Source organism: Gouania willdenowi, chromosome 22 (genome assembly GCF_900634775.1).
Source record: "Gouania willdenowi chromosome 22, fGouWil2.1, whole genome shotgun sequence".
Classification (NCBI taxonomy): Eukaryota; Metazoa; Chordata; class Actinopteri; order Blenniiformes; family Gobiesocidae; genus Gouania; species Gouania willdenowi.
In genome coordinates, this window is record NC_041065.1 from 24,893,976 (window position 1) to 24,915,759 (window position 21,784).

The following is a 21,784-nucleotide window of genomic DNA, read 5'->3' on the forward strand; positions in this document are numbered from 1 at the left end:
TCCATTAGCTCTTCCTGGAGTCCACACCCAATACAATTGACTCATTAGTGCGGTATACAATTAGCGCACATTAAAAACATCTCACAACAAAGCAAACAAACAGTAACAAACCATTTACAAAAGAAACACACAAAAAACAACATTCATACAGTCGGACCTAGTTGCAATTAACAATCAGATGATTAGTTCATTAGCAATATACATTTACAGGTATTTGTCAATATACATTTATAGATTAAAAAAAAAAAAAAAAAAAAAACTAATATAATTTACCAATACTTAATTTTGACTTTTAAATAAAAAATATGCTAGGTATTTTGGTAGTTCAACAAAAACACAGTACTTCAATAAAATAAATAATAAAAAAAAAAATACATAAAGAAGTAGCTGCTTGTGCTAATGTTCCAATGAGCTGCTATTTACACATTTCACAGTGGTTTAATGGTTATCAAGCTGAAATAAAGTAAATAATCAAAGGACGCAAACACTATAATAATTGTTTGTTTGTTTGCAATAATATTGTTTTGCTAGCGGTGGTGAAATGCACAATTTACAAGATTACGTGATTTACGTGATGTCTTTGAAGGCAGCATACCCCGTGGTCGTAATGAACGGTCTACTGTGCGCATGCGCCGTAGCAGCGGATCGGGGAGTGTCAGCAGCTCCGGATGAGACTCCGATACTTCACAGAGCATCTGCCTGAACAATGGACCGGCTGACCGGGAAGGAGCTGGACCGATGAAGCGGATAAACGGGAGGACATTTGGAATAATGAGCCTGAACAGAAGCAGGGATGTGTTATTCTGGGTGGAAATGGTGTGAATGACCTCTAACGGTGCACGGATTTGGACCTTTCTTCCACTTTTGCTGCCTTCATTTGTCCTCCGGGAGGTTGTTTTAGGTAAATTAACAGTTTGGTGTTAAACACATGAATGATTCATTTTCAAACACGTTATTTTCCCCTAAAACTAGGACCCTAAACCTAAGAAATATATTCACCACTGTCTTTATTTATTTATTAACACAAATAGCCTATTCTTGGTGGACTATTGTTGCATGTTGTCTCCTTTCTTATTGCTGGATACTAAGTCCAGGTTTTGTTTTTTTAACTACATACAATTATTTTTATTTCATCTCTTTAAATTATGTTGCAACCAGGGTTGGGGTCCATTACATTTACCCATGTTCAATTACAATTCTGATTATGAGCAGGTCTGGGCCTGCTTAGGAGTTGGATGGGAGACCACTGAGAATTCCAGTTGCCCCAGTGGTATCTGTCATTGTGTCCTTGGGCAAGGCACTTCACCCACATTGAGTGAGTGTTGGTGGTGGTCGGAGGGGCCGATGGTGCACTATGACAGCCTCGCTTCCGTCAGTCTGCCCCAGGGCAGCTATGGCTACAATAGTAGCTTACCACCACTAAGTGTGGAGTGAAAGAATAATGCCTTAATTCTGTAAAGTGCTTTGAGTGTCTGTGATAAAGCGCTATATGAAATCCAATGCATTATTGTTATTATTATTATTATTATTATTATTATTATTATTATTATTATTATTACAGTGACCAGCAATTTTTCCAATTACAATTGTTTTTTGTCCTCAGAAAGTGAATTACAATTACGTTCTCAATTACTAAAGTTCATTTACAATCAAACACAATTACTCAGCCTAAAAATGAAAGTTAACCTTCTTGTTGTGTTAGCATCTCTGATGATAACAGGTCCTAAATCAACTGTAAAATACACTAAAAACAAATCTATCATCTAATTCCTTCCTATCTATTGGTTACCTTGTTAGACTTCCTATTCAATGAAAATATAGGTTTTAATATTTTTAGTGTGGGCATCTGAGCCTAAATTTAAATATATTTTTAATGGTAAAATGTGGGAAAGCTTGATATGAAGCACATTTTAATAATTGTTAACTAGATATTATGTGTAGAACTGTAAAACGGTTCCCCAGTTTTGCATTAAATTGTAATTGACAATTTTTTTATAGAATTTTCATGGCAATTACAATTTCAAAGTCAATTGTATAAACTCAATTACACATTAATTATGATTATGACAGCAACAGATTTTTAAAATCACAATTAAAATGACGCCAGACGCCAACCCTGATTGCTACACAGCTATCTTCACCTATGGGACTCCCATTCTAATTCCTGCTCCTTCTCACTCCTCAAGTGACTTTGGAGCGACTCCATCTGACCCATCAATGCCATTTTTTGCTGGACGTCACGGGCTGGCCATCTGCTCCTTAAACCCCAAAGCAGATTAACCAGTGAGAGGAAAGACCTGAGGCACCAGTGAGGACACGTCCCTGTGCCTGGCTCAGAGGAAAGCATGCTGAGGGCCACAGTGGGTTCAGGGGAGGAGAGGGACGAGGAGGATGAAGGTGAGGAAGAGCTAAGGGATGGAGGTGTGCCTTTCTATGTGAACAGAGGAGGCCTTCCTGTAGACGACGAGACTTGGGAGAGAATGTGGCGTCACGTGGCTCGAATCCATCCTGGTGGAGAAGCACTTGGAAAGAAGATAAGGGGAGTCACTGACCTGCCTAAGGTAAAGTCTGTGTACACTAACTAGAGAGAGGGAGAGAGTGGAAAATCAACAAATAGTCAGTCTTGGTCCCACCTTAGCAGAGGTGACAAGTAACGAAGTACAAATACTTTGTTACTGTACTTTAGTAGTTTTTTTCTGGTATCTGTTCTAGGCAGTGACGTGCCGTGAGCACTAGGGTTGGGTAGACAGAACGTTGCAAATCGAGACCACCAATGTCAACACCAATGACAATTTCATATGTTTCGCTGGCAAATGTTAATTGCATTCAATTGAACTTCATTTGTATAGCGCAATTTACAACAAAGTCATCTCAATGCGCTTATCAAATTATAAAATTCATAATAAGGCAGAAAAAAAAAAACAACAAGATCCACATGAACAAGCATTTAGCCATCTAACAAAATCAACATCGTAAAACACCATTAAAGAAACATAAACAAATATTTTATATAGCCTCCATATATATATATATATATATATATATATTTTTTTTTTTTTACATAAGATTGTCTTCTTGTCATGCTGCTGTCCCACAGATTCCAGTACCAAGTGTGCCTACATATCAGCCTACCACCACCATCCCACAGCGCCTGGAAGCCATACAGAAGTACATCAGGGAATTGCAGTATCCTTTGGCAGGGTTGGCTTTAACTACTGTAGCAACAAAGATGCCTTTACAGGGTTCCCACGGATCCCTTAAAAGTCTTAAAAGGCATTAAATTTGTGAATCTATAAAAAATAAGGCCTTAATAGTCATTAAAATGTCTTCTTTAACACAAAATAAGTATGATTTTGTGATTGTAATTAGTCTCACATTTCAAAATAAATGGTAACATTTGTTTATAAAAAAAAAAAAAAAAGTATAATTTAATTTACTGTAACATCGCGCAATCACGACAGCGGAACCAACTACAAAACAGTGACGTGGTTACAGCTTGACTCTGTGCAGATGCACGTCATGCTTGTAGCGTCTTTCAACAACATTGCTTGTCCAACAAATATTTTGCTTAATGTATTTTCTTAATGGTTTTTATTATTTGTATTTTTGATGTTTGTTTTATCGATTTCGGCCTATTTTTGTAGTCATGATTTTAGTCTGTGTTTTACTGTCATTTTGTGTATTTTGGTATGTTTACTTTGCACGTCTGCACTAGACACTGGAAAAAATGTACCCTAACCCTACGCAATTGATGTGACATTTTCAAAAGTTGGTCTTAAATTTAATTTCAAATGCAATGAAAAGTCTTTAAAAAGTCGAATTTAATTTGACTGAAGCTGTAGGAACCCTGGTTTATGTATTTAAATCGGTGAGATAAACTATGTACATGTGACTAAAAGGTGAGCATCAGCATCGGCAAGTACTAACTATTAACACGTCGATGCTTTTTACAGCATCAAACTCTTCTTCAAACGCAGCGCCTTGTGTTTTTCTCTCTTCTGACTCTCACTGCTGCCCTGACTCCATGGGCCTCATTTATAAAACTGTCCGTAGGTAAGATCACTTCGAGTGGCGTAAGCTAAAAACCAGGAAGTGCGTTTTCACGTTGCCGAAAAACAAACTACACACGACAGAAAATATTGGCGATTTTGAGGACCTGATTTTTGGCAAAAAAACAGGTCATATCTTTTTAAAACACCACAGTATTGGTATGTATAGGTTTAGGCTGATTATAAGCAACTGGGTATCGGTATTGGCATCAAGACAAAAAAAGAAGGGAAAAAAGGTATCGGAACAACAGTAGTCATAATAAGGAAAGTCACTTCCTGTCTCACTTTTCGGTCACTGGTTTTTAAATAAAGGCTATAAAAAGAAAATCAATGTAGGTCAGTTTAGATCCTGCAGTCTATTATAAGCAAAAGCTTGGCATCTGCTCAGATGTTCATTCATCATTAATAAGCAATCTTAAAATATAACAAAGCACTCTTATCCTGTGCAGACAGCCACTGTTTATCCTACAAAAGATTCCCACTGATCGCCTTGGGTTTAACCTTAACTTCCCCCTGCAGGTACAATCACACAGGAACACAGTTCTTTGAGATCAAGAAAAGTCGCCCTCTCACTGCGTAAGTACCAGTACATCTGCTGAATTTACATTCCTGGCATGGTGTGAGGTTTTAAGGAAAGCCTTTGATTATTTTTCAAGATTTGGCTGGACCTGATTCCATCTGTAGTCCAGCTGTTTCACACATTTACCTCAAGTAACACAATACCAACACGAAAGGGGCTAATCACTGCAAGGAAAATCGTTTTTGTTTGCTTGAAATGCCTGCCAGTGTTTTAATGGCGGCTTTATTCTATTTTCACAGGTTGATGGACATCGCTAAGGAGATGACACGAGAGGCTCTGCCAATCAAATGTTTGGAGGCCGTAATCTTGGGGATGTATCTTTAATTTTACAGCTCACGAAATGTGGCATTAGATTAAGGGATCAGTTTTTTCTCAAACCCAAAGAATAGATTTGGTGCCCAAAATTGAACAACAAAACTAACAAAATATTTATCACAATTTACGAGAGAAATAATTTGCATCTGAGCCTACTCTGACATATAAAATGACTACAACATTATCAAGCAGCTACTTAAAGAAGTTCAAACTCAATAGTTTTACAGAAAGGTACTTGTAAAATCTAGACTCTTTGGTGTTATTGTGCTATATCATTTTCAATGAAAAGTGAATTTCTTTGACCTATTGTGACAGTTACCTCACCAACAACATGCCGGGCGTGGAGCGCTTCCCCCTCAGCTTTAAGTCCCATTTCTCAGGGAATCACTTCTATCACATTGTGCTGGGAGTTCACAGCGGAGGACGCTTTGGAGCGTTGGGCATGAGCCGAAGGGAGGACCTCATGTTCAAGCCCTTGGAGTTCCGAACACTGATGGACTTAGTTCAGGGGTTTGAGGGAGCCTACAGGGGTTACTGGCACACTTTACGAAAAGTCAAAATTGGCCAGTATGTTTCCCACGACCCTCACAGCGTAGAGCAGATAGAGTGGAAACACTCAGTACTAGATGTGGACAAGCTGACCAAGGAGGAGCTAAAGAAGGAGCTGGAGAGACACACTCGTGACATGAGGCTGAAGGTACGGCACGACAAAACCCTCACCACACAAACACACAAGTGCCTCCTCACATTAGTGCTTTATGTAAAGCAGGGGTGTCAAACTCATTTTAGTTCAGGGGCCAAAGATGGAGCAGTTTGATCTCAAGTGGGCCACAGAGTTTATGTGGGAAAAGAAGTCATTTCAATATTATTTTACCCAAGTTTACATTTTTATGTATATATAAAATACAAAATATGTAAGAAACTGACAATGTCTAAGCAATAAGTGACAGATATCTGTCCCAACAGGATCTTTACTTTAAATTCCCTCGATTCTGTGATCAATTTCTATTTAAATAAGGGAAATATTATTTAATAATTTGAGAAAAATTGAAGGTTTTGTAAGAATTTTGTGTTTTTTCAACTGTTTAACATTAAAAATGACTGCAATCATGTGATATAAGCACCGGGAAAACTGTGAGCACCTGCAAATACTGGTGAGTTTCGCTAACATATTGATTCATGTTTTCATTTTTACTTTCGAATTAGATGCTCCAAAGGACTGGATTTGGCCCCCAGGCCATTAGTTTAACACATGTGACTTAAAGAGTGACTAAAACAGAAAGCCATGTTTTCTTCTGCTGAAAACCAATGTTTTTGGTATGAAGTAGTGTTGTTGATTATTGTCCAACTCCTGACACTTGAGTCAAAGTATTATAATTGGGTGCATTTTTTGTAAAAATGTAAGAGTGACTGCCCTCTATGGGTTGAAACCCAGCTACTACACTCAAATGTTGTTATTGGCTGAGAATGGTGGGTTGTGATGTTTTGGTGGCGTCTTACATCACAAACCACCACTGTTGGCTCCGCCCCCTCCTATAAAAACAAGCTAATAGGTTGGATTGAGAGAATTGTAAATAAACAGATATAGTGAGTATTGAGTATAAGTAGTTAGCATAGCATAGATCATTGGAGCATTCAATTCAGCCTGCAGGAGAGAGTGAAAATTACAGAGAAAACATGAATTATTGTGTAAATAAAAATAAAATAAATAAATAATAATAAAAATAAATATTGTGGAAATTTAAAGTGAAGATCTTGTTGAGACTGATATCTATCACTTATTGCTTGGACATTGTCAGTTTCTTACATATTTATACGTAAAGGTGCAAACAAGGGCACCAAAAAGTTGAAGTTACTGGTTTTTCCGCATAAAATCCGTGGCCCACTTAAGATCAAACTGCTCCGTATTTAGCACATGAACTAAATAGTATAGACTGGGCATGGCTCAACTGCTCCAGGAGCCACGCCCATAACTAAGGCATTTTATTTTTCATTTTTAGTCTATACGCATGTCAGCCAAAACCTTGGGGTTTAGTTACTCACAAGCTACACGATTTCAACACTATAAGATTTCAATCAGATTCTGCTGTGTTAACATTTGAATATTCTACATATTATTTGTTGTCTGGAATCAAGAGAGATTGATAAAGCTGACAAAGTGTTCTCCTGGCCTCAGCAGATGTGCATCCCCTCTACCTGCTTATTAGATTTCCTTTATAATGCCTTTCCTCCTGCACGCATCCAGCACTTTGTGTAGAGGCTGCTCTTCCATCACTGCTCATGCTAAGATAATAATGGCAACCTTGAAGCTGAGCTCTCAGTATACTAAAACTAATGTGATGACTCCATGCATGGCAGCGTCCATCAATAGCTGCTCTATCAACACTGGGTGCCCAGAACAATCACATTAAAGACGTGGCTGGGTTTCAGCTACCAGTGCTCATGATGAGGTCACAAGCATCATTAACTGAAGTCTGGAACAGCCTAAAGTGAATGAAAGATGTTATTTTGGGGGTAATACGCCACTTCTGTTTTACAGATAGGAAAGGCAGCACCTCCTTCTCCCACCAAAGACCGGAGAAACAGCATGGGTTCCCCCCTCAGGGGACCAGGAAGTCCGATGCGGAGGATCAGCCGAGTTGAGAAACGGTACGAATAATCTCATGCTCTAGATGATTTGGTTCTCGACGTACAAATACGTACAACTGATGTGACAGCAAGTTATTAAATCTGAAGTAAGGGTGCAATTGCATTGGCAGAAGAGTGGAAAATAAAGCTGAGTTGAAGTTTTAGAAGAAACAAAAGTTCACAATTAGTTCAGGAACCATACATTTTTCTTGGAGGTTGAGATTTTGATTTATGAGAAAACAAAAGCAGAGGAATAAAAAATAGTTTTTAAATGAGCTTGCTTCTCTACATCAGTGTTTTTCTAACGGGGGTACGTATACACCTAGGGGTACGCAGTGGCACTACAGGGGGTACTTGAGAGAGAGAGAGGAAAAATAACAAATGAAAGCATTAAAAATATGGGGTTTTATAATGTTTTTTTTTTTTCAGTTAGAAACAATAATCATACTAAATATTACCAGCAACTCACAAAATGACAACAAAAACACACGCACTACGAGAGAAAAATACTTACTACTAGTGGTTAAGGACGCTGGGCTTGTAATCGGAGGATTGCCGGTTCAAGCCTCACCTGGGCCGTCACTGTGGGATGTTGAGCAAGTCCCTTAACCCCGAACTGCTCCCCAGGCGCCGCAAAATGGCTGCCCACTGCTCCTCAGGGATGGGTTAAATGCAGAGGACAAATTCCATTAATGTACTAACATTACATGGCCAATTAAAGGCGAAAGCCCCGATTTAATCTTTAATCTTAATCTTAATATACACAAAAATAACAGAGAAACATACAAAACGACATAAGAAACAACCAAAACGATAACAAAAACACAGATAATAATTTCAATTATAAAAACGACAATAAAAACACACAAAATGAGAGAAATATACTGAATAATAAAAATAAAATATAATAAAATACACAAAGTGACACCAAAAACACACTAAATGATGATAGAAATGATCTTGATTAGAACATGAACTGAAAATACAAGAGTCAGTCTTGGTCCCATATCAGGAAGGAGATGGTCGTAAATGATGAAAACTATTGAAATAAATATATTCAGGAGCCTCTATACTGTTTCATTCACTTATTTACAAAATGACATTATTTAAAATGTGTGTTACCACTCATTCAGTCCATCATTATGCTCTATAGTTGTGTTTTTAACACAATTCTGAGCAAAATGTTCTCTTTGGACAAGCGGGGTACTTGCATTCAAAAGGTAGAGAAAGGGGGTACTTTGCCAAAAAAAAGTTTGAGAACCACTGCTCTACATAACACCTATTTCTTGTCTTTATTGCAGTCCCTCCGTAGAGAAGAAAGTTCTGGAAAAAACACCATCAACTGATATAAATGGATACCAGATCCGTGTCTGAGGAATGAGTTTCATCTCGTCTGTGAAGTAAAAAACAACCCATGCTTGTTTCCGGGGGCCAACGATTGAATCAGAGGCGTTGTTTTGTACACATTGACTTATTCACCAGAGGCCGTGTTGAATAGGTCACCAGCAACTTCTTCTTTCCAAAACAAACACGTCCTTCAGCTTTTTAATGGCGTTTCAGGCTATTTGTGTCGCACGAGAACAGATGCTGGCGACGCTCCAAGCTTTAGCGTTTTCGAAAGTGACAACACAAGCTTTGCTGCTCTGTACGCTTCCTACTCCTGGACATATCAATGTGTGCTCGTTTGCAATATGTACTGTCAAGTGTTTAGATTACATGTCATAGAACAATACTCCACAAGGCAACAGTTATTTGTGCAGTGACTAGTTTACCAAGCACTTCTCATGTGCCTTCGTGGAAATTTTTTTAGACGGAAAGAAAAGGTTTTTAATGATACAGCCCTTTAGTGCCATTTCTTTACACACAGCGAAGCAGTGTTATCTTTTACACATTACACAAACACACTGGTTTGGCACGCTAGAGTCTGTCTGGGACAACACATGAGCCGTTACTGCAGCAGAATTAAGATTCAACATTCACTTAAACAGCTCGCTGACTCAGTCTGATAGAAAATCAAAGGAATTATGAACATCAATTATATATATTGTTACTATTTATGCACCAGGCTTCCAGCTTTTGAATATTTAGTTAAATGAGTATTCGATCAATTATTTTGTGGATTAATCAAGTAATCAGATGAAATATACCTTTACTTGATTGAAGCTCGAATTTAAATGTAAAACTGAAAAAAAAATGGACAACTTAATCATGCCAACCACTGTTTCCCTTTAAACATACAATTACAGTCAAGTAAAAACATGCATATATGTAAAAAAAAAACAAAAAAAACTATGCTTCGAGGTAGAAAAATGTAGCCGTTATTTTTTTGTAATCAAAAGTGTTCGAGAACCTTGAAGAATCGTTGCAGCCCTACTACACGTAGGCTTCCTTTATATTTTGGCGTCCTTTACACCTGCCTTAAGTATTATCAAAGTCAAAGACTTGTTTCCAGTTTAAAGTAGAAGCGTGTTTGTTTTCCAGACTTGACACCACCTTTGATGTATTCTGAAGTTGTTTTGTACTTTTTTTATGGTTTGTTGTTACCAGCAAACACCTAGACCTTATTGCTTTAACGCTGCTAGCCATCGGTTTCACCTGCACGCAAGTTTTTAACACACAGGTTTTTAAAAACACATTTTGTATCAAAAGACTGTTTATCGACATTAAATAGTCATGAGTGTTGTGATCATGTCTGATTTTGTGCTTGTGTAAACTGCTACAGTGGGAGCTGAAAACACTGAAAAAAATATCCTCACTGCATCTAGTTTTTCTGATGTACTTCTTTCAGTTGTTTGTTATATCATTCCATCTCATATGACCAAGGTCAAAGATATCTGCCCCGAGGTCTTCAGGATAAGCTGCTACTGTTGTCTAAAAAAAGTAGCAATAAAATGTAGTTTTATCCAACTCAAGTTTTTAAGATTTTGATAATGTTCTTCTACCAGCAAGTGTTTCTATTTAACAGTTTAGATTAACAGAGAGTTTACATATTCATACAAGCTGAACAAGTCTGTAGCGAGCTGCACACGTAAAACTATAATATCTTTATTTATTTTAGAGGTGTCCCGATACGATATTGATATCGGACCAATATCATCCAGAAAATGATCTAAAATCACCGATATAAGCACTCTGATAAAATTTTCCACAGCGCTTCTATCAATAGGTGACTCCAACAAAATAACCTGCTGTTGCTGACTATTGTTCTCTATTTGAGTGACATCACTTGATCAAACCTTTTCTAGCATTCCACACTGCAAAATAAGTACAGTATGTATGATTCGTGCTGATACCGTATCGGATCAATATCGGTATCGGTCGATACCCAAGGCTGCGATATCGATATCATAACGGAAGTGAAAAAGTTGTATCGCGACATCTTTAATTTTTTTTTTTTACATTTAAAAAAAAAAAGTGAATTTTCACAATGGTAATATATGATGCAAAGTATGATATTAATAATACGTGTATCTCCGCTTTAGGAGCAGGGAAAGCAGCGTCAATTTAGTCTAACATCTTTTTAAAAACAACTTTTATCAAACGAAATAACTTTAAGATTTTAGTCGACTAAATCTGTTGATTGGATACCTTCCAAGAAAAGAGATAAAAACGACTGTATTTTTCGGACTATAAGCACTATCAATGAATGGGTCTGACTGGGTCTATTTTCATACATAAGGTGCACCGGTTTGTTATTATTATTATTAATATTAAGACGCATTAAGCGAAACAAAATAGTCAGATAAGTCAAACTTTATTCAACTCATTAACAATAACTCTCAACATTGTTTAACACATAAAATACAGAACTCACTTTTTCAGTTCAGTATGTTGAAGCACAGTACATACATATCACTCCACGAGGCACCTGACTACGGTGGCCCTATAGCGCCAAAAGTCCATCAAGCAGTGCAGCTTCATAGTTTACCAAAGTTGGACTAAAACATTTTGACATATTAATTTCATACATAAGGCGCACCTGATTATAAGGCGCACTGTCGACTTTTGAGAAGATTAAAGGATTATAAGTGCGCCTTTCAGTCTGAAGTTAGTTCTGATTGGATTTCGTCCCATGTGAACATTACACTTTTGTGATATTACGTAGCAAATATATCAATGTATTTTATAAAATTTTCGTTAACATGTATTTTTTTTAAAGTCACATCCTCGTTATTGTCACTTAAAAAAAATTGTAGAAACTATGACAGAAGTTTTTAGCCAACAAAACTATTAGTGAGTGGAAGAAGACTCGTAAAAATTGTATTAGTTTGGTTTGCTTCATGCAGTAGAGCATTTATATTTGCTAATTTGCTACAAGACAGTCAGATATTTCCAAACAATATTCCTGACTGGTTTTAAAAAATGACAGAAAAAAAGAAAAAGAACAGGCCATTAACTACAGTATGTAAAAGGAGGACTAAAGTGAATCTACCCAGACCCAGTCAGACTGTTTAATTCATGTTTTCTAGCGCACCAGATAGAAAAGCAGACAGTGTGCAGCAGGAGTTGTACAGCTTTGTAAAAGTAAGTTTTGCTACAGTAATTAACTTAAGAGACAGTGGGTGATTGTGTGGTATTCTCATGATGAGGAAAAACTACAAAATAATGGAAGTAAAGCAGCCAACAGGTCTGTCAGACTCAGCCTTAATGACTGCATCATTCATCTTGAAAGGAATTAGCAAGGGATCAATATTATTATTGTCTGAAAGCTGTACAAAGACTATATTTTAACGTGCATCAGAATAAAGCAGCTCTTTACATTGAAAAGTGAATGAAAACAGACAAAACTATAAAAAATGGACTAATCAGTAGCATTTAAGGGCTTTGATAGTTTGTGTTAAAACCAGATGCAGTTGGTTTATTTAAAACCCACTGACCCATTTATTTCTCCTTTGTGCTTAATTATTCCTTTTCCTATTTATTTACCAAGCATTTACACAAGTGCTGATCCAGCAAGTAAATATAAGCAGACTTTCCACACAGGAAACACAACAAAGTTCCTCATACTGTATAAATCAGTTCCAACACTCAACCTTACATGAATTATGCAATCATGCATCAACCGGACAGAGCAGTGAGGCTGGACAAGCAGCACAAACATGTAGGTCACCGTCTGAGGAGGAGCAGCAAAACCAGCTACAAACTGAACAAAACCCACTGGGAACTAAGAGTGGCATTGGATCAGGTGGTAGAATAGGTTTACTCTAAATTAAAAGGTTAGTGTTACAACTCCAGGGTCAGTTTTGTCATTACAGACGACTAGACACGCTTTTCTACAATGCAAACACTGGTATTCATTATATCTAGCTATTGCTTAGCGTGTGGTCAACTTGATGTTAGTAGCAAATAATTTAACTAACTTTAATGTAAATAGAAAGACAATGGATTATGTCAGAACATCTCTAGTGAGCAGTAATTTATTGCATTTCCAACTTGAAGGATTTTTTTTCTTTTGTGTGCCAAATTGTCTTTGAACAAAGGCCAACAATGGATTTGGCCATCAATGCAAATTATGACTGACTATTATTTGCTCAAAAACACACACACACACACACACATTGGTCATGATGATCAAATCAACGAAAAAGAAAGAAGAAACATTGGTAAAATGTATATCAAAAATGTTTATTTAACATTTTTCCCAGTATGAAAATGTAGATTACATTTTAATTTAAAGTTTTCATTTAGAATACATGAAAACAAACCAGCCAAAAGACCCTATGATGTGCTATAACCATTAACTAAAGCGATACATTCTGCGTTCACTAAACGGGAAATTTCTCATCCCTGTTATAGCCCAAACTCAATTTTTTTTATAAAAAAACAACAAAAATACTAATTTTTCTTTTGAAATGTAACTTCTTCATTAAAAAATAAACACATTTTCAAGCTACAAAGACTAGAAACTGCTTAAAAAAAAAAAAAAAAAAAACTTTGCCTATGCACTGTACAACATAGGCAAACTCTGACTAGAAATATCCACATCATGCTGGATGCAACTGCATCTGGAATTGAGCCAGAAGGCTAAGGTGGTCTGAAGGGAACACGTGGTTTGGAAGGCCGTTCATGGACCAAAGGACTTCCTCAGAGAGGAGAGAGAGACGACCCATTAGCTTCAAACCATTACTTGCACACTCCCCACCATCTAGGGAGCAGAAACCATCACCGCATACGTTATTTAAAGCGCAAGTAATTTATTCAAAGCTCCAACATGTTCAAAAACGCTGCTGCTCTTTGAAATGGCCTAAATACCTTTCAGCTTACGGCCTGAAGTGCGTTTCGGGGAGTAGAAGATGTAGTCAACAGTAGCTCCCACGTCTGAGTTCAGGGTGGTCACTTCTGGTTTTCCAGACCCAGGAAGGACATGTTCATAGACAGACTTTAAGTCTAGTCGATGATACAGGGCCTTCCGGAAGCTGTTGAACCAGTTGATTAGGAATTAATACTCCATTTTGCTCAGAGTGTCATGATTACTTGCAGAATAAATTTGAGCAACCTGACCTTTCAGTATGAGACAGACTTTTCCTTGACAAATCTATTTAAAAATGCAGGGGGATTCAAATGTTACAGAAGAAAAAGGTTTAGAAAATAAATAAAATAGTGATTTGTTCTGTAAGTATTGTGTGTGTGTGTGTGAGTGTGTCAGTTACCTGCTGTGTGGTCAGTTACTCCTGGTATCAGTGGTAGATCCAGAGGACGGACACATGCAGCTGGATAGAAGCGTCGCTTCAGCATTAAATCATGGCTGTACTGATATTTCCCTGTGTAAAAAGGAGGGAGCAAAACAAATAAACAGTTACTATCAACTAATACAAGTTTATTATTACAAAGAGATCATTGAGGTGAAAGTTTGATGTGAACCTGATCTTGGACTCTCCTGGTCCTCCTGTACTGGAGTATACTGACAGTGGTCAGTGATTCCCAGAGAGCTGGGCCACAATGGAGCAAACAGTCTGTGACAGGGAGTTTGGTGGGAAAAGTCCTTCTGACCTGATACCTGTCAGACACAAAGTTACAAACATTTGCAGAAATTTTGGAGCTGAATACTATAGTCATATTCAGTAAAAAGTAGAGATGCACCGAAATAAAAATTCTTGCCCGAAACCGAAAATGAAAAAAAGCAGGGCAGAAAACCTAAAATTATTATGCAAATTAATAATAATAACAATATGTACTAACCTGACTAAAATTAAAACATTGCAATTGTATAAATCTATAGTAATGCATCAAAGAGCAAATACATTGAAAATATGAAAATATTTATTTAGCACTGACATTCCAACAATGCACAATATAAAATAAAAATTAAATGTTGAACTTGTCCCCACTGATGCATTAAATAATAGGCAGTAGTTAGCCGTATGGTTGCCATATCAATATACCAACATTCTATTCGTACACAGCGCCCCTCATTGGCCAGTTTACGTCACGTGACTAAGACTAAACCTTAACCGTAAACCTAACCCTAAACCTAACTCCAAGACGCTACATACGTGTACTTCGTAAATGCACCAATAGCACCGAGCGGTTGTCTGTAGGGGTGTGTGGGGGGAAAAAAAAAAAAAAAAAAAAATATCGATTTCACGATATATCGCAATTTTATGGGTGCAGATTATAAATAAATTTTTTAATGAAAAAAATGAATATACAGTATATATATATTATTTATTTTATATCAATATTGTTGTGCAATATTTCAGTGAAAATGTGCAAAAACACTAATATATAATAAATAGGATGTTTTGAAGCAAATAGTATAAACTCAATTTGTCCTTTGAATGATCAATATCTTCTGATGAACATCAGCAGAAACTTGATTTTTCATCTCTACGTTTAATTTTGATATTAACTGGGTAGAATATTGTAATATAATGCGATAATATCATATTGCGACCCAAGTATCGTGATAAGTATCGTATTGCAACATCCTTGTCAATACTTGTAGTTGTCCGTACGAATACCAATACTCGTAGTAGGCTTTTTTCGGTGAGTAAACCGAAAATGTACTTTTGGGCCATTTTCTGCCGAAATTGTCCATGGCAGTAATTTCGGTGCATCACTAGTAAAAAGCACTGATTTTGTTTCTTACCATCCACGCTTGCATCCCATGGTAGTAGAGTTCTCCTACTGTAATGAGCTGGTACAGAGGACTGTTAGGGACAGAATTAAAGTCTCCACACAATATAACATTGCAGTGTTCTCTTTTGGCCCTACACGACTTTATCAAACAGTCAATTTCTGCGATGACGATTGCCAACTGAGCCAGCTTCACGTCGCCTCTCCGAGGGTTGAAAAGTAGGTGGGTGTTGGCGACGCAGAGTGGTGGACCGCATGCCTTCGCTTCAGATGCGAGCGTAGCCACTGGTCGCAGCAGCAGAACTATTCCCACATTGTGCCGGTTTAACAACTCAGTCTCAGGTTGGAAGAACTCCAGCAATTTCACCGTTATTTCAGTAAAATGTCTGCTTTTGTAGCAAATAGCGCAGCCGTCTGTCTTTGTGCCTGTTCGCTGCTTGTAGATACACGTGTACCCTGGACCAACAGATAAAGGTATGGTACCAATACAATTCCAAACACATTTTTATCAAAGGATACCTACCCATCTGAGCGAGGACAGGGTGTAGCTCTTCATAGTAATGGTTTTGCTGAACTTCTTGTAAACACAAAATCTATAGAGAAAAATTCAACATAGTAATAAACCTGGAATTACATTAATAATAAACAAATGGAAGCAATGATGGCCAGGGTTGGGGTCAATCATATTTGTAATCATGTAGTTGATAATTAATTGCCATTATATTTTCAAATGTAATTGAAAACAATCTGTTGCTGTTGAATGGTAATGGAGTTCAGAAAATGTACTTTGTAATTGTAATTGTCGTGAAAGTTTTATAAAAACTGTCAATTGCTATTTATTCAAATGCAAAAGGAGGTTTAGGGGTTAAAGTTAAGATATAATAAAAATTTAAAAAGGCTCAGACACCAAATAAATGAGACAGATAATAGTTTTTCGTTTATTTTACAGCTCATTTAAGGCATGGGTCAAAACTGACCCCTTATTATAAGAGATGTTAACAGAAAGCTAACACAAGACGAAGGATACATTTTATGGGGTTATTTATTTTAATTGTGATAGAACTTCAGTAATTCAGAACTCAATTGTAATTGATTTTAAGGGGATACAAGAATAATTGTAATTTAATTGTAATTAGGAAAAAAGCTGGTCACTGGAATCTTAATTGAACATGGATAATTAAAAACATAAATTGTAATTTAAAAATGTAATTGACCCCATGATTACTCACATCTGGGGACCATTTCTTGAGTTCATTGAGAAAGAGGCAACAGCGATATTTCCAGTCCAGCACCTCCAGGGGGCAGTGTGTGTACAGCTCCTGGTTGAGCTCAATGAGATCCTGAGCCAGGATGTTGTAGGACATTACGGTGAAGTCTAACGTGGTCTTTGTGGAGGGGAAAGGTCCCCCAATGGGCTCCACAGCACCCACATCCTCGTCCAGACTCTCCCAGGCTCTCCATATCACTAGGAATCAAACAAATCACTATCAAAACACAAATATAGAAATCGGAAAAGAGCTTTTACTGTTTAAATTTGTATGGTCTTCACCTTCAAATTGTGTGATTGGCTCTATTGGAGGGTAATAGCTCACATCAGGTAATCTCAACAGAGGACATTGTACTTCTTCTGCTAGATCAGGCTCTGCAGGAAAGTGCCAAATACTTGGTTTTTTGGAATCACCGTTGAGGCCGAGGTTTATTGAAGTATTTGATAGAAGGGATGGAACTATCCACTTTGAACTAGTTGCTCCACCGTGCTTGTCATCAGTAGGAAGTACATATTCATCCCAGACCTCAACTTCCTCAGTTGCTGCAAGTTTCATCGCTTTAATTTTGGTGTGTTCCTCTGCTAAACGGGCAATGTTCCACAATGTGTTGGATTCAGAAGGAGCAGAAAGTGCTTGAATTTTCATGCAGGTTGATTTTTGTGTACTATTCTCTATTTCTAGGCACTTAAATTGTTCTCTCAATGCTTGTTGTAAATCGACGTCCACAGCTGCATCAACACTTCTTTCCTGCATCTTTTCTTTCCCAGGTTGCATGTCTTGGTGAATATTTATTTCACTTCCTGTCTGACAGGGAACTCCATCCTGCTCAGATTCAAGCATCTCCCATTTGTTTTCTCCTCCAACAACAGAATGAGCCTTGGTCATTGTTGATACCGCATCCAACTGTCTGTATTCATGCAGTAGTGCCATTGCTGGTTCCTTGTCAATAATGAGATTTACAGCGTCCCCCATGTATAGATTTGGTTTTTTGGTTTCTTCCTCCGGAGTCCTGGATGGCCCGTGTTGCTGCTCCACTTCAGTGGTTGGGGACTGAACAATTGACTTGAACATGACAGTACCACCACCAAACATCGCCGAGCCATTGACAATCACAGGTGGGCAACCCTTCTTCTGAGGCTTCTGCAAGACTACATTAACGTAAGAATGTCATTAGACACATTCACACAATAATGTTAATCACCTAATGTTTGAATTTCTATTGGTTTTTTCTACTTTTTCTTTTTAATTGCATCTTTGGAATCTGCTGCCACAGGGGAAATGTTTTTTGGATTATCATCAAGTTAGAACAATTGTAGAAACATAATATCTTGTTGAAAAATTATTATATATTATAATTTTTGACATCTGGATATATCACATGCGTAAAATATAGGCAGTGGCTATCCGTACGGTTGCCTTATTAATATAGAGACATTCTATCCGTAAGCAGTGCCCCTATTTGGCTAGTTTAGATCATGTGATAGGTCAGTCATTGGTCAGCTGAAGTTGCGTGATTAAGACTAAACCTTACCCTAAACCCAACTCTAAAAATTGTTGCGATATTGGGTTATAACCAAACCCTATAGCTAACGCTAAACCTAACCCAAAGACGCTATACGTACTAGCGATCGAACATTATATTTTTTTTTTAGGGCCGATAACGATTTATTTTCTATCAGCCTTAGCCAATGACCGATACGGACTGACGATTTTCTTGAGCCGATCTTTGGAGCCGATAGTACTCCCTCAATTTACATCATAAAAATTACACAAAGATGATAAATTGTACAAGTCTCATTTTTAAAAAAATAAATAAATAAATGGAACATTTATTGAAATTAACAAAGGTGTGGTAGAACAACAACAAGTAAAAAATATTTAACGAATAATAAAAACAGGTGATGTAGAACAAGAACAAGTAAAAAAATAGAGTGAGACTTCTCATGAAATATTATGAAAGAGAACTGTTCATCCTTGTCCTGAAAATAGCTTTGACAAAAGTTGGCCTGACTGAAAATATATTTTATTAACAGGATTATTGAGTATAAATATATTTACTTATAGTATTAAACACAAAAGGAAACCATGAATAACAGTCCATTTCAACACAACCCCAGAACATAAATTAGCAGAGGAAAATAACGTGATGTCAGATGCGCATTAAGCAACAAGCTGTTCAAGTTTCTGTTCTAAATGGCATCAACATTAACAAGAATAAATATTAAAACAAGTAGTAAAACTTCTCAGCGCAGCACTGAGTGAGAAACAGAGAGAGAGAAACACTCACACGCGCCAAACCTCCAGCCAGCTGCTCGTTAACTACATGTGCGACGTCACAACACGGATACACGGAACAACCGCTAAGTTAAACAGTTAAAAGATGCTTTATCTGCAAACGCCAATGCCGATGCACGTAAAACACGCAACAATCGGCCGATGAATCAGTTGGTCACCACTACGTACGTGTACTTTGGTAACCGTACCAATAGCACTGGGGGTCTGTCCGTACGGCAACCATACAAATAGACAATTTCTAAAATATATTATATCCAGATGGTGGTGGTAGTAGGGTTTTAGCCTGGATTGATTAGATCTTGAGTCATATCAGAAGAGAAAAAGTTCTTTAATTTGGGGCATCTTTGGTGCCCCATTTTACATTCAACAGAAAATTATATTCAAACTTGTTGGAATTTCTACAAAATCATGATGCATCAGAGGAGCACCTCGTAAACACATGTATTTGAGTCACAAAAACGTCTTTAGCTTTAACACATTCAAGATGGAAAACTTGAATCTGCAAAGGCTTTCATAGCTCTTTAACTGATCAATCCAACTGTTTGTACGACACGTCTCATTCAAGCATGAAGGAGAAATTGGATCAAACATATCACCTTTGTACATTAAATATCACCATCATACTACAATATATTAGGTGCAATAAACAGAGCTTGGGGGCCACGTGCACAAATTGACTCCCAAAACACACAAAATGACAGAAATAAATACACAAAATATCTTTAGGAAAAAAAAAAAACACACAAAACTGCAATAAAAACATATGAAAAGAGAGAAAAAGATACAAAATGACAACATAAACACATGAGAATAGACTTAAAAATCCCACACGATTCAATAAAAACAACATTCAAAAAAACAAATGGGACTTCAAAAAAAACAAAAAATGATTTAAAAATAATTAAAATAAAAATAAAAAAAACAAAAAAAAAGCACACATTTTTGTTTGTTTCCTGTAATAATGATGCATCTTTATTCTAAATCAGGGGTGTTAAAGTCATTTTAGTTCTGGAGCTAAAAACTTAAGTGGGCCATAGATTTTAGTTGGGAAAACAAGCATTTTTTTACATTAACGTTCCCAACTTTGTACTTTACACGACATATAAATGATACATAAAGTATGTAAGGTGCAGACAATATATCCAGGCAATAAGTGACAGATATTAATCCCTGCAGGATTTTCTCTTTTAAATTTTATTGATTTTGTGACCAATTTGTATTTATTTTGGGGACATTATGTGAAATAATTTCAGGAAAATTAAGTTCTTTGAACAATATGATATTTAAAATTAACTGCAGTCATGTGATAAAAGCATGGGGTGATCATCCTCCAAATATTGTGATTTTCATTAAATATGTGTATTTAGAAAAGCTGAGATATTACAACTGAAATATTTAGACAATATATATATATTTTTTTTTTCTGTCCCTATTAACTTTACCCTGCGGGCTGAATTATTAGTTCTAAAGGGCCAGATTTGGCCCCTGGGACTTGAGTTTTACACGTGTTCTAAATGATGACACAGCTATAGTTGTTGATGAGACCTTTGGATCATCAGACAATCACATTTTGTGGCCCCCACTGTTCTAACAGTCACCCATCTCTGTCCTAAGCTAAAAATAAAACAAAATAAAAATAAATAAATGCGCGATTCAATCAGCGCGCGTGCGCATCACATGTGCAGCAGGTGCACAGGTTGAAACAGCAAAACTAAATAAATAACGTGACGTCCTCATCATGCGACCGCGGAGTTAAAGCAAACTAAAGTGACCAAACGTGCTTTTAAATGTTCAAACAAACTTAAAGTTTCCACATTAAAGAAAAAAAAACCCACCACCCCACAGTCACACAGTGAGCACTAAGAAAGTCAACAAGCTGCTCAGACAGCTGAAAGCTACATTTAGCAACACGCGTAGTTGGAAACTAAATATTCTCAACTGATCATCACACACACACACACACACACACACACACACACCATTGAGAGTGTAGAGCAGTGTTTACCTGTAGGCCGTCTGCTCAGGTAGCGAATCAAAGGGAAGATCACATAAATCCACAAGGTAACAATCATGGCAACCTTTGATAAACATCCGCGCATGCGCAATTGAAAGTTTCGTGCGCAGACACGGGTGTCAATCAAACGGACTGTGCCACGAAGCTTCTCAAAGAGCTCCTAATTTAGTTTAAACATTTTCTAGCAAGGAATGTTAGCCTAAAAGTGATCCAGGAAGTGTCCGAGAGCAGCTCTGAGCGAAGAGGAACAGAAACTTTTATCTTAGTGAGGGGGTGTGGTTAAACCCCGTTGCTAAGTGTGATGCAGTCTTCTAAGAGCTGTGATTGGTTGTAAGAGAGAGCGAAAAAAAAACCCTCTGTGCTCCTAGTAATGACTGGAGAATAAAATCAACTGAACATACTTGAACTGCATTAAAAAATGTGTAATCGTGAAATTAATTTAATTCAGCAAAGTGAAATCAATTTATACACAGCTTAAAATGTTTGAACCTCATTCACATGCCGATTATTATATTGATTTATATATTGTAGTTAACACTCTACGTTGATAATTTTACCA

The 21,784-nt window shown here is 37.1% G+C and overlaps 2 protein-coding genes across 3 annotated transcripts; one reads left to right on the forward strand and one right to left on the reverse strand.

Moving 5' to 3' along the window:
• Positions 1 to 644: 644 nt before the first annotated feature.
• Positions 645 to 10,172, forward strand: vash1 (vasohibin 1). The gene is made up of 8 exons (XM_028438081.1): positions 645 to 901; positions 2,187 to 2,561; positions 3,098 to 3,186; positions 4,569 to 4,625; positions 4,869 to 4,943; positions 5,260 to 5,641; positions 7,484 to 7,593; positions 8,874 to 10,172. Exons 2-8 carry the CDS (start codon positions 2,346 to 2,348, stop codon positions 8,944 to 8,946), a joined length of 1,002 nt encoding a protein of 333 aa, XP_028293882.1. The 5' UTR covers positions 645 to 901; positions 2,187 to 2,345; the 3' UTR covers positions 8,947 to 10,172.
• Positions 10,173 to 13,218: 3,046 nt separating this feature from the next.
• On the reverse strand, positions 13,219 to 21,485 carry angel1 (angel homolog 1 (Drosophila)). Of its 2 annotated transcripts, XM_028438043.1 has the most exons (10): positions 21,217 to 21,485; positions 17,198 to 18,064; positions 16,878 to 17,113; positions 16,172 to 16,241; positions 15,662 to 16,104; positions 14,434 to 14,569; positions 14,223 to 14,333; positions 14,074 to 14,107; positions 13,825 to 13,988; positions 13,219 to 13,717 (listed from the first exon to the last, which is right to left on the reverse strand). In XM_028438043.1, exons 1-10 carry the CDS (start codon positions 21,308 to 21,310, stop codon positions 13,557 to 13,559), a joined length of 2,316 nt encoding a protein of 771 aa, XP_028293844.1. In that variant the 5' UTR covers positions 21,311 to 21,485; the 3' UTR covers positions 13,219 to 13,556. The 2 variants fall into 2 exon arrangements, with proteins under 2 accessions (XP_028293844.1, XP_028293845.1); XM_028438044.1 differs by lacking the exon at positions 17,198 to 18,064.
• Between the last annotated feature and the right edge of the window lie 299 nt (positions 21,486 to 21,784).